The 12,412-nt window shown below is 43.0% G+C and overlaps 1 protein-coding gene across 1 annotated transcript in view; it reads right to left on the reverse strand.

The window, feature by feature from the left end:
• Window positions 1-12,412, reverse strand: part of SVEP1 (sushi, von Willebrand factor type A, EGF and pentraxin domain containing 1) — a 212,757-nt gene that overhangs the window by 56,127 nt on the left and 144,218 nt on the right. Inside the window, exons 27-32 of the mRNA XM_002708072.5 lie at window positions 10,235-10,410; window positions 5,550-5,674; window positions 4,465-4,588; window positions 3,563-3,733; window positions 2,459-2,632; window positions 1,211-1,330 (exon numbers count right to left, since the gene is read on the reverse strand). Coding sequence (XP_002708118.3) covers window positions 1,211-1,330; window positions 2,459-2,632; window positions 3,563-3,733; window positions 4,465-4,588; window positions 5,550-5,674; window positions 10,235-10,410 — 890 coding nt within the window. The remainder of the gene's footprint in view (window positions 1-1,210; window positions 1,331-2,458; window positions 2,633-3,562; window positions 3,734-4,464; window positions 4,589-5,549; window positions 5,675-10,234; window positions 10,411-12,412) is intronic.

Raw genomic sequence — 12,412 nt, forward strand, 5'->3', positions numbered from 1 at the left:
TATTATTTGCTAGTAGTTAGTCCTCATAAGCAATGCAGGAAGACAGCAATGGATTCAGAGGTGGACCGGTGTCATTAAGTTATCATTAAACAGAGATGTGGTAGGGTGAGATACTACTTTGTACAATGATATAATCTGGTAGCAGGGAGACACTGAAGGTAACCATGGGACAGGTGTTTTCTTTGCTCTGGCTGAGGCAGATAGGTCATATTTCTATAACTATTTTCTCTACCTATATTTATACTTAGAAATATCGGCAAGTTATATTTCTAAATCTACAATGTGGATGTTTTTCTAACAACACAGTTGGCTCTCAGATGTGTTTTTCAAAAATCAGGAAGTGGGAAGAGGCACTGTGCTAATTTAAAGCACTTTTAGTTGTGTCTTATGTTTCTTTTATAAAAACTTATATGTCATATCTTTTCTATCTTTCTGCCCTTGGAAGTTGAAAATATTGTCTTATTTGAAACATAAGACACTGAAGCCCAGTGCTGTGGTGCAGTGGGTGGTACTGCTGCCTGCAACCCTGGCATCCCACATTGGAGCTCTGGTTCAACTCCCAACTGCTCCATTTCCGATACAGCTCCCTGCCAATGCAGCTGGGAAGGCAGCAGAAGATGGCCAAGTACTTGGCTCCTGCCACCCACGTGGGAAGAGTCTGATGGAGCTCCAGGCTCCTGGGCCTTGCCTTGGATGTTTCAGCCATTTGGGGAGTAAACCAGCAGATGGGAAATCTTTTTTTCTCTGCCTCTCTCACACTCTGCCTTTCAAATAAACGAAATAAACACTTTTTTTTGCACTTATAGAAGATATTTAAGGGGCCGGTGCTGTGGCTCAGCAGATTAACGCCCTGGCCTGAAGCACTGGCATCCCACATGGGCGCCGGTTCTAGTCCTGGCTGCTCCTCTTCCTTTCCAGCTCTCTGCTGTGGCCTGAGATAGCAGTAGAGGATGGCTCAAGTCCTTGGGCCCCTGCACCTGCGTGGGAGACACGGAAGAAGCTCCTGGCTCCTGGCTTCGGATCAGAGCAGTTCTGGCCATTGCAGCCAACTGGGGAGTGAACCATCAGATGGAAGACCTCTCTCTCTCTCTGCCTCTCCTCTCTCTCTGTAACTCTGACTTTCAAATAAATAAATAAATCTTTTAACAAAAGAAGATATTTAAATTACAAAACTGAAATGAGAATTTCCAGGTATACACGGATTAGTTACCTGCACAGTTTTTACCATCTCCTGTGTAGGGTGGGATGCATGAGCACAGGTAGGATCCATTTGTGTTCAGGCAAGAAGCGTGCTCACTACAGTCTGATCCAACGGCACACTCATCCACATCTAATGTGAACACAGATAACAAAAATTACAGTTGATTCATTTTCTTTGTGTATCAAACATTTATTTTTACATTGAAGTCATTACATATCACTCAATGTATAACATTTATATGCATTTAAATGTGTTTATTTGAGGAGGAAGAAGGAAGGGAGGGAAAAGGTTAGGTAGGGAGATGAGAGAGAGAGAGAGAGATGAGAGATGAGAGTGTACTTTGTTCTGCTAGTTCACTCCATAAATGCCCTCAGTGGCTGGAGTGGGTTAGGGATGAATTTGAGAGCTGGAAATTCAATCCAGATCTTTCATGTGGGTGGCAGAAACCCCCCCACAGAGCCATCACTGCTGCTTCCCCGGGGTGTGCACCAAGAGGAAGATGGAGTTAGGAGCTGGAGTGAGGTATCAAATGTTGGCACCAATATGATATGTGGGGATCTTAACCGCTAGGTTTAATGCCTAGTTCATGTAATATAGTTTAATAAATTTAAATATAGTAGTCAAAATTACACTGCAGATTTATAACAGTATCATTTCCCTAGATTATGGGTGGGCAAGTGAAAGGAGAGGGATAGATATGGTCTTTATTTATTTATTTATTTTTTTGACAGGCAGAGTGGACTGTGTGAGAGAGAGAGAGAGAGACAGAGAGAAAGGTCTTCCTTTGCCATTGGTTCACCCTCCAGTGGCCGTCGCGGCCGGCGCACCTGCTGATCCGATGGCAGGAGCCAGGTACTTCTCCTGGTCTCCCATGGAGTGCAGGGCCCAAGCACTTGGGCCATCCTTCACTGCACTCCCGGGCCACAGCAGAGAGCTGGCCTGGAAGAGGGGCAACCGGGACAGAATCCGGCGCCCCGACCGGGACTAGAACCTGGTGTGCCGGCGCTGCAAGGCAGAGGATTAGCCTAGTGAGCTGCAGTGCCGGCCTAGATATAGTCTTAATCCTGAGCCTGAGAAAAATTTAAAACATTTTTGGCATCTCTGTGGACAGCTTCATCATCACTATGGCTTGTGCAGAACTTACTGAGATGAGATGAAGTTAGCAAAAGAATGTCATGTGAGCCCCAGGAAGTTTGAGTGAGTGTTTCTCACAGAGCCAGGATAAACTCATGCAATAATCGCCAACACTGATCTCACCAAGACACGACGGTGAAATGCCATTCCAGCTCCCATTGTCTGTGCAGAACATTCTTGAATCACCCAACAGATAGTAGCCATTATTGCACTGGTAGGTTACTGTGCTGCCAGCATAGAAGTCCTCAGCTGAGTACAAGCCATTCTCCAAAGCGGGTGGCACCCCACAGCTAATGCCTGCGATGTGACCAGGGAGAACACAACCACATTAGGAGAAAAATGCTTGAAGGGCTTTTTATTTCTAGTAAGCAAGTGGAGTAGTCCAGTGAGGCATGAAATTTTTCATTGCACTCAAACATGGGGTGGAGAATGCTTCAGGGGTGGTAGCAGGCTGTGGTCACAGGTGTGTCTTCAGCCTCTAGCATGCTGTCTGGCTCATAGTAGGCATGTAGTCAGATTCATTGAAAAGACACTTACGGAGGTCCTACTTCCTGCTAGACACTGACCTACGTGCTGGAGTTACGGCAGCGAACCACAGACAAAATTCTTGCCATGTAGAGCTTTCTACTGAGTGGAGTAGATAGACAAGAAACAGATAAATCTGTGCTGTGGCAACACATAAGAGATACAGTTCGCTATCTAAAACAACCCCCTTCCCTTGGTGTTTCTCTACCCTGCTTTGCTTTTCTTCATAGGCTTCTAATCCTTATTTTTATTATTAACTATAAAAATATTACATTTATTTTTCTGACTCTTCCACTAGCATATAAACTCTATAGTAACAGGTATCTCTTTTTCCAACAGTGATATCTCCAGAACTTAGGTTAGTGCCTTGCACCTAGTAGGTATTTTAAACATTATTGAATTAATAAATTAAATGGATAGGTCCAACTTGAGTGATCTCTCCCTGATTGCTCACTCAGCACTGGCCCAGCTCCCTTTGGTCTGGGTCTTGTGGGACCTGGGGGCCTTGTTGACACATGATGGCTTTGGGTCTTCATCACCCACCACTCTTGGTGCTCAGCACAGGTGATTAAACCAAGGAAGGATCTGATGAATGTTTGCTACTGTGAATGATTGCTCTTTTGTTTAGCATTCCTGAACGGTGCTCTATGGCACCAATGCTTTTCAAGAGCCACTGAGACGAGTTCACCAAAGGCAGCTCACGTTCGCAGTGAGGGAGGGGTTGCGTCCACTGTCCTTGGTTCAGACAGTACTGCACAGGATTCCCGACCATCTGGAAGCCCGGATCACAGAACAGACTGATCTTGGAGCCTGGTTTTAAATCCGCTGATGCAGATCGCAGATGAGGCACGGATCCTTCTAAAGGTGGACAATCTGGGGGCCAAGAACACACGTGCAGAGCTTGTCAGCAGCACAGCAATTGTATCACCAAGCCAAGGCTTCAAATCCTATTTGGAACCAGAATGTGAGAGCCACTCTAATCGTATGAAAACAAGTTAACATAGGAGCAGCCAAATTATTAGTAAAAATCATCCGAGTCAACAAACAACTTTCCCTCTTTCAACAGAAGTCTGCTGGCTATCTCTTTAAAGGCAGAAATGGTGCTTGAGGAATATTAATGAAGGGTTGTTGACAGGCAATCAGAGGCCCCTTCCTGGCCCATTTTCATCAACTCATTAGGATACATTGGATTTCATGAGACAGTGATCAGTCAGAGTTTGACGATTCGGCGTGCTGACTGACACATTCACAGCTTTCCTTCTGGATTACTTGTTCCTAGACAGCTGCTAGGCAGTGCAGAACCGAAAGAATACCCATCTGAGGCAGGAGCACAGAGACCCTCCCGTTCCTTGCACCCTAACTCCCTATCATACTTAACCTTTGTCCAAATTCTCTCCTCCCCCAATTAACTCCACCTTGTAGAATGTATTTTAGGATTAAAAATATTCTTTGGATGAATGTAGAGTAAACATGAAATGCTAGCTTAAGAGCAGACTGGCAGGGACACAGGATTTGACAAGAGAGAGGTTTGAATGGTCTCCTTTTGTGAGAAAGCCCAGGGTAGTTAGGACACGTCAGGGTCTGTGGAAGAAGGAAGCTCTCACCGGAACAGAATCTGCTCCTGGAATCGATCTTCACTTTGCCCACAATGCCCGGCAAGAAGTCAGGCCAGGCTAACACGTTTCCTCTGCTGAGGTCCTCAGGGCAGGAGGTAGCCAAAGATTTCACCTGGGAGTTTAAAAGCACACCTTTACATAAACCTTACTTGTTCTACTAAGATGGAGTTATTATATCATACTTTAGTCCTATTGAACACATGAGAAGATTTGGGGGGTGGGGAATGAAGGGAAGCAGGCTCTTGCATTGTATGATTTCAGAGGCAATAGGAAAATTCTCTTCTTTCTCTCTCTCCTCAGCCTCTGTCATTGCCTCTTCCAAATATGACTCCCACTGGACTCATTATTGCCTGAAATTCTATGCATAGAATTTATTTTCTGAATCTTAGCAGGGGTTAAGAGGTTGTAAGGTGCCCCCTCTTCATTCCATGTCCTTGACCTCTTACCCAGGGCTGAGGGAACTAAGGTTTCAAGAATTTCCACCACTGTAATGAAAGAATGAATAATTAAAATAGCCTTTCTCATGGGCCAAACAGTGCTATGGATGTGTATGCAGAATTTCATTCGATCCCATCAAAATTCCACTATGTAGTATCATCTATCTTTTATAGATAAGAAAACTGAAGCTTAGAGAGATAGATTAACATGTCTGAAACCATCACAGCGAGTTCATGGTGGAATTAGAATTTCAGCTCCAGCTCTGTGATTTTACATTGCTTTTAGCCAACAGCTTATCTGTTCCTCTCAACATATGATCTTGTGCCTTGTGTTTCTGCAACCTCACTCAGATTTGAAATATTATTCTCTGTGATTCGTTATAGTTGTGAAATTATAAGGTTTGAATCATTCCCTGTAGAATTTTGGAATATCACACGTAACTAAAAAAATGAGCACTGAAAAATGATGCAGACAACTTCTGCTTTAGTCTAAGACCACAGCATCAGGTGGCACTGGCGATGAATTCCGATAACCAAGAGCTTACAACAAGAGACGGCATCATTAGGCTGTTCACAGTTTTACTGGGTTTGTACCTTTGCATCTCATTACTGTCATACACGGAAAAGGGGATTGACCTGCTGTGGAGACAGGACATAGTCCCAGAGGTTGAGCTGGCTTATGGAGCCCACGAAAGACTCAGCTGGGCTGAATCCTTCTCCTTTTTTGTCTTGCTCTTGCCCAAGAACTAATGCACCACCACCTAGAGAGAGAAACAGAAAAAAGGAGGAAAACTCACCCGAGAATCTGTTATTTCCTAAACACTAACTTAATGAAAGCATGGCCAGTATACAGGTTTGAAAGAAAAGTATTGAAAATGTACACTATGTAAATGTATTGCACATTTTTGTCAATAAGGACAAAGGTATCATTTTATAGAACAAAAATGGTTAGCTAGGCTTTAGAATGTTATATTAGATTTACAGATATGAAACTATAAAAATCACATGTAATACATATATGCATAACGATATGAGATGCTAGCAAAACAGATAAGCAGCTAAGCCCCCTTTCCCTCCTTCCTTCTAGGAAGTCACCCTCACGGCGGGCTAGCAGGAGCCGTGCTCCACGTTGCTCATTTCTCAGGTTACAAGGCTGTCATTCCCACCACCAATTCCAGGAAACCTTCCAAAGCTGCCAGGGGCCTTCCCATTCCCAAACCCCAAGGGAACACCAGTTTTCATCTCTCTCTGCTTTCTTTTTTTTAATATTTAAAAAAAATTTTATTATAAGTTATACATGCTTCATGTATTTCATATATACACATTTAGGAACATAGTGACATCCCCCCCCATCTTCCCTCCCACCCACACTGCAACCTTTCCCCCTCCTCCCTCTCCCATTCCCACTCTTAATTTTTACAAAGATCTATTTTCAGTTTACTTAATGATCGTATAGTTAACCCTACACTAAGTAAAAGATTTCAACAAATAGTATGAAGGAAAAAAGAAACAGTGCTCCTCAATGGAATTTTAAAGAGTTATTTATTTATTTGAGAAGCAGAGTTACAGACAGAAGGAGAGAGAGAGAGAGAGAGAGAGAGAGAGAGAGAGTCTTCATTCCCCTCTCGTGACTGCTCTGTAGAACCTACCGACTGATTCTACTCAAGAGCCCCTCCCTGGGTTGGTGGTCACAGTTTGCTCTTTCGATTTATTGTGCTTCCTTCTCTAGTCTGCTTTGTGTCCTAAAGTTTGTTTCCTGTTAGCTGCACCACCTGGCTTCTGTGTCCCCCAGCTTCTGTTGGCTTGGCCAATGGAAAGACTAGTACTCATGTAAGAAAGGGGGGTGAGAAGCAAGTTTAGTCTCTGAGGGCCCCTCCTGCCAGGTGACAAAGGAAGTGTGACTGCTTCCATCCAGCTAATGCCATGACTCCCACTGGGTGATTCCTCTTCCTCAGGACAGGTTTGGCTAAATTCTGGCAGCAACTCCTACCCCTCGTCACTTCAGTCTCTTACCATGCAACTTACTGTTGTCGCTGCTCAAGTGGGTTTCACTCTCACAATACTTGGAACAATTAATTAATTAATTAAGCAATAACTTAATAATAATAACTGGATACTGAAGTTGTTTCCAAGTTTGGTACTAACACAGAGATAAGCATATTGCTACATAAACGTTCATTCAGATCATCGATTATTTCCTTTAAATTGCTTTATTTCCTTTAAATTGTGGTGGCTGAATCGATGGTTGCATACATGGGCTTCTCTAAGGCTTTTGATAGAAGTCTCTAATGTTGCCAGGAGGGAGACATCAGTTCTCCTGCCTGACAGCCTCTGTATGTGTCCACATGCTGAATCCTTGCTCATTTTATTCCAGCACTAAAAACAATTTTGTCAATTAAATATAAAGTGGTACCTGACACATAGGTTTAGTACATGTATCCCACATAGACCTCACACTCATACCTAAAGCCAAACACTGAATCCTTTTGCCACTGACAAGACAGAATTCTTCTCTGAGCTAACAGACACTAAACCTGGTCTCCCAACGGAAGCCAGTCAGTCACATCTATGGTATGAACCGTGTCCCTCCCAAATTCCTATGCTTAAACCCTACCCTATCCCTCACCCTGACACTGTGATGGTATTTAAGCAGAAATCAGGTTTGTATGAGATTATCAGGCTATGAGTCTTGTGATGGGATTAAGGCACTTATAAAAAGCGACACTAGAGGGCGTGCTCTTCCCCCTTTGCCATAGGAGGACACTGAGAAGGCATCGGCCAAGAACAGCCCACACCAGAAACCCATCATCCTGGCACTTGAATCTTGGACTTCCAGCCTCCAGAACTGTGAGAAAATAAACTCCTGCCACTTTTGCCACCTACTCTATGGTACATTTTAATGACAACCCAAACAGGCTAGGATAGCCCGAAAGATTGTCAAGTACACTGTTGTGTTATTTACGGTCCTTAATTCACCTTGTCAGCCAACCATCTCCTTAGGTAGTTACGGTAAGAGTTTTCAGGTTTTATTTTCCTGCTCCTTTAATCCACTTTTCATTCTTCCCCAAGAGGCTTAACTTTCATAAGATATACATGTTCCTTCCTTAATCGTAAGAGAAGTATATTTTTATGATGAAAAGGTTATCAAAGAAAAAGCAATAAGAAATCACCTGTGATCTCACAGAGCCGGAAAGAGACACAAAAGGAAACCACCACCCTACCTCACCTGGTGATGTCACTTCCTGTAGAAGTACTGCCAGTGTTCCCCTACTCAAAGTGTGCACTCCTTGAATGGACTGAACAAGTTCATGACAGCCCGTTCCCAGCTTGTATTTCAGTTTCTTTCTCTATCACATCTTTCTTTCTTTCTCTTTCCTATACTCTGTGCTACAGCTGCAGGGAGCTGAAAACACTTCTTCCTCACACAAAACCCATTCACACTCTCTGCCCCTGCACGCAGGGCACCTAGATCTCCTTCCCCATGCTCCTGCCCAGCCCACTCGGTTTCTCTCTTTGAGACACAGGCTGGCTAAACCCAGCGGATGTTCGTGGAGCTATTAATGATGTGTGGTCTGCAATATCAGACCCTAGACTTATGCCAACAAAAAAGCACAGCTAATAGTTTCCCTGCCTCTGAGAGATGGTAAATCCAGAGGAAAACAGACACACGTACTGTCTAAGATAGCGTGGCTGGTGCAACAAAGGAGGTGTGAAGAATGATAGAAGAACTGAAAGGAAAGGTTCAGGAAGCGAGGGCAGAGGTCAGAAAAAGCGGTCAGTCCTGGCCCTTGAGAGCTGAGCATTCGTCTCACATAAAAGGAAGACAGAGTTTCTAGGCAAAGGTGTGAGTAAAACTCAGGAAAGCATTAAACATCAAGGTGAACATGGTAGATGCTGAAGGTGTCCACCCACAGCTCCCGGGTACCCTTCATCGCTTCCAAGTGATTCCGTTTCCAAAGGCCCGGCTCCTGATCCCTGTGGACAGGGATGACACTGTTGTCCCTGAGGATCCATGCAGGACTGGGTCCAAGACCCCCTGAGCTGCTCAAGTCCCTGTATGCAATGGCATGGTTTTTGCATGGAACCTATTCACATCCTGCTTTGCACACGGGACCATCCCCAGATTACTTCTAATACCTAATATAACGTAAATGCTGAATGAGCAGTTGTTTGACGATAGCGTTTCAGGAGTAATGACAACAAACAATTTGTACCTGTGCAGTATGGATGCAACTGCTTTACTGCATATTTTTTAACCTTGGTTGGTTGACTCTATGGGTGTGGATGCCATGGGTATGGAGGACTGGCTATGTAATAATCCAAGCAGAAAAGGCACAAGGGGCAGTGAAAAAGGTGCAGCCCACCAGTCATAGGAGTGAGACTTTGGAAATGTGATTTGAGGGGGTCATTTTGACTTTTTTGGGCCTCTGTTTCCTCTAAAAGGGTAATAACTATCTTCTATTAAGTTCATGTGACTGTGGTGACACAAACACTGGGTAAATCTATGTGAAAGTGTTACTTGTTTTAAAAGGTCATTTTTTTTAATCCAGGTACCATTTTTTTTTTTTTAAAAGAAACAACTGTCTTTAGTCCTTCTGTAGATGGATCCAGATGGGGCAAATTCATTGCCGTGCTGGAAACCCTGGGTCACACAATGATTCTGCATTTCTTCAAACTAAAGGTCTCTGAATGTTTCAAAGTATTTTTAGAAAAAAGGTTAAGTTCTGTATTGTTAAAAATTAAAAAGCTAGGAGGCTAGAAGAAAGGAATTGAATGTCTTCCCCATAAAGACATGATAACTATTTGAAGAGATCTATATGTCTACACTGAGTTGGACATTGCACAATGTGTACATGTATCAGAACATTTCAGGACACCCTATAAATACATATAATTTTTATGTGTTAATTAAAAACAAAGCTAAGATAAAAGGCATAAAAGACAGACGGCTATTACCAATTGTTTAGCCAGTATATTGATAAAGCAAAATTGAAAAAGTCGCTAAAACAGACAAACAAACAAACAAACAGCATCAGGTAGTCTCCTCCTTGGAAGTCAGCTTAGTAAGCCCTGGTGAGTTCAGCACAATTCTTGATAGTCTTTGTAATAGATCCTCAAAGGCATGTGTTGCACAGAGTCACACAACTCACCAGAGAAGAAGCCTCCAACATCTCGCAGTCTGGATAATCAGGAATAGTCAACAAGAAAACCACTGACCTTTGTGTAAAATCAAGGACAACCAGGCAGCAAACACAATGTCCTTTTAAGCACTACCTCCTCTAGAACCTAACAGAATTTTTCTCATTTTCCTAAGACACTACCTGGTATGGCCCAACCAACAGAAAGGCCAGCACCACTGTCAGATAATTTTCCATCAATGTAGACTTTCCAGGCTCCATCGACACTTGTCCAAGTGACTGCAATGTGATGCCAACTGCCATCATTCACGGAGGGACAGTTTGTTATCTTTTCCATGCCATTCACATAAAGAACCCAGCTGTGAAGAGAAACATGCCAGGGAATAGAGTCATTAGTCCTATGTTGCAATCCTTTCTGTGGGGCATGCAACTAATTCTTTTTTTTTTTTTTTTTTTGGTTTGTGGGCAAAGTACTTTGTGTAAACACATTCATCTTTTTGATCCTATTGACCAAACTGCTTAGAAGCAGATTTGATTTACTAATTACACTTTATTGTAGCCCATTGGAAATTAGTTTGTGTTTCTTAAACACTGAGGGGCAAGAAAACATCTTAGGAGAAGCCAAGAGAATTGCGCAATTTGAGACCATTCACCAACTGGCTATTTTGGAGAGAGTGGCTCAAGAATGGAAAAGGCAGGAGTTGTTTAAGTGTCAGACTGGTAGCCTTCCCCTGGAATGTATATTTCCTAGGACCAAGAACAAACTTCAGATGTCTCAGAGAAAATGAGTTTTTCTCATGGTTGCTGTCATGGTCTGAATACTTGTGTTCCCTCCAAACTTGTATGTTGGACACCCAAGCACTCATGTCATGGTATTAGGAGGTGTAGCCTCTAGGATGTGATTAGATCATGAAGATGGCGCCCTCAGGAGTGGAATTAGTGCCTTTATAAAGGAGTTTCCAGAGAGACTTCTCTCCCTTCACCAGGTGAGTACACAGGCAGATGGTGCTACCTGTGGATCAGAGTGTAAATACTCACCAATCACCAAATCTGCCAACCCCTGAATCTTAAATGTCCCAGTTTCAAGAACTGTGAGAAATATATTTATATTGTTTATAAACTACCAAGTCTATGGTATTTTGACTAAGATCATTGCCAAAACAGTCACATGGTGGACAAAGTATATTAATTCAATGATAAGATTAATGGAACCCAAACAAGGATGGCCAACCAAATTGAAGTTTCCAATAACCATCCCACTTAGGGACATGACAACTATGAGAAGCAACTTAAAGTGAACATTCAAAAGCAAATGGAGAAAAGACATAGGAAAGGTTTATATGGAAGATAAAAATTCATTAAATATGCTTCTCAGTATCTTCTTGCACCCTATTCAAGTGTTATGAAAAAATATTTTTACAACACTGATTCTTTTCTGTATTTCTCCTCCCTATCCAAAGGAGGAGTTTTGCAAACTTTTGGACTTTCTAAAAGCTGCAGTCTACTTCTGTTGGAGGATGGGTGATCTCTACTAGAATAGCAAGAGTCCCTTGGATTGAGGACAGAAAAGGGCTCAGTGGCTCTCTGGGGCTGGCAACCTACTCATTAGTGGACCAAAAAATTGAGTGGAGCTGAGAGAAAAAGGCCAGATGGCGCACTAGACTCTATACAGATCGAAGGCATAAGCTTGCAGCCTTGCCAAGGACTCCACAAGTGGAAAACAGCAGAGATCTTACAGGGACCACAAAGGCCAAGGTAGTGGGCAATGTTCAATGATGGACATCCCATCCAAGTCTGTGGTTCTTTAGTAAAACTCTGGGTGTAAGTCAGGCTGACTTTCCTGACAGCACAGTGGAACTAATTGGTCCTGATGAAATGAAAAAGTGTGACCTTGCAGACTGAGCCTCTCGACTGATCCATCCTCAATACACCTATCTCCCATGGATCAATCACATCACTGAAATCACTTAACCATTGGAGGTCCTACTTTGTGAAGGAAGAGCATCAGGTTTAGGGTCAGAGTTTGAAACTTAGACCTACTACTCCAGGGTGTGAGATTTGTGGCAAATCATTGAATCTTGGTGAAACTCTATTTTACTACCTATACAATGGGCACTAGTTCCTTGAGTCATTGTGTAGAACAATGAATACATATGCAAGTACCTAGTAGACAGCAAAACACAATACATGCATGAAGTGTTATCACTAAAACGTTGCTTTCTCATAGAACTTGTACAGGTGTTCTATTTGATTATTGTCAACCTGCTGTCCTGCTGCAGTACCTGTCCCCATGTTCGCCCATGCCCCACCCCCACTGTCAGCTTTAACTTGGTCCCAGGGTAAGGTCCTAAGCATAGCCTG

Source organism: Oryctolagus cuniculus, chromosome 1, assembly GCF_964237555.1.
Source record: "Oryctolagus cuniculus chromosome 1, mOryCun1.1, whole genome shotgun sequence".
NCBI lineage: Eukaryota > Metazoa > Chordata > Mammalia > Lagomorpha > Leporidae > Oryctolagus > Oryctolagus cuniculus.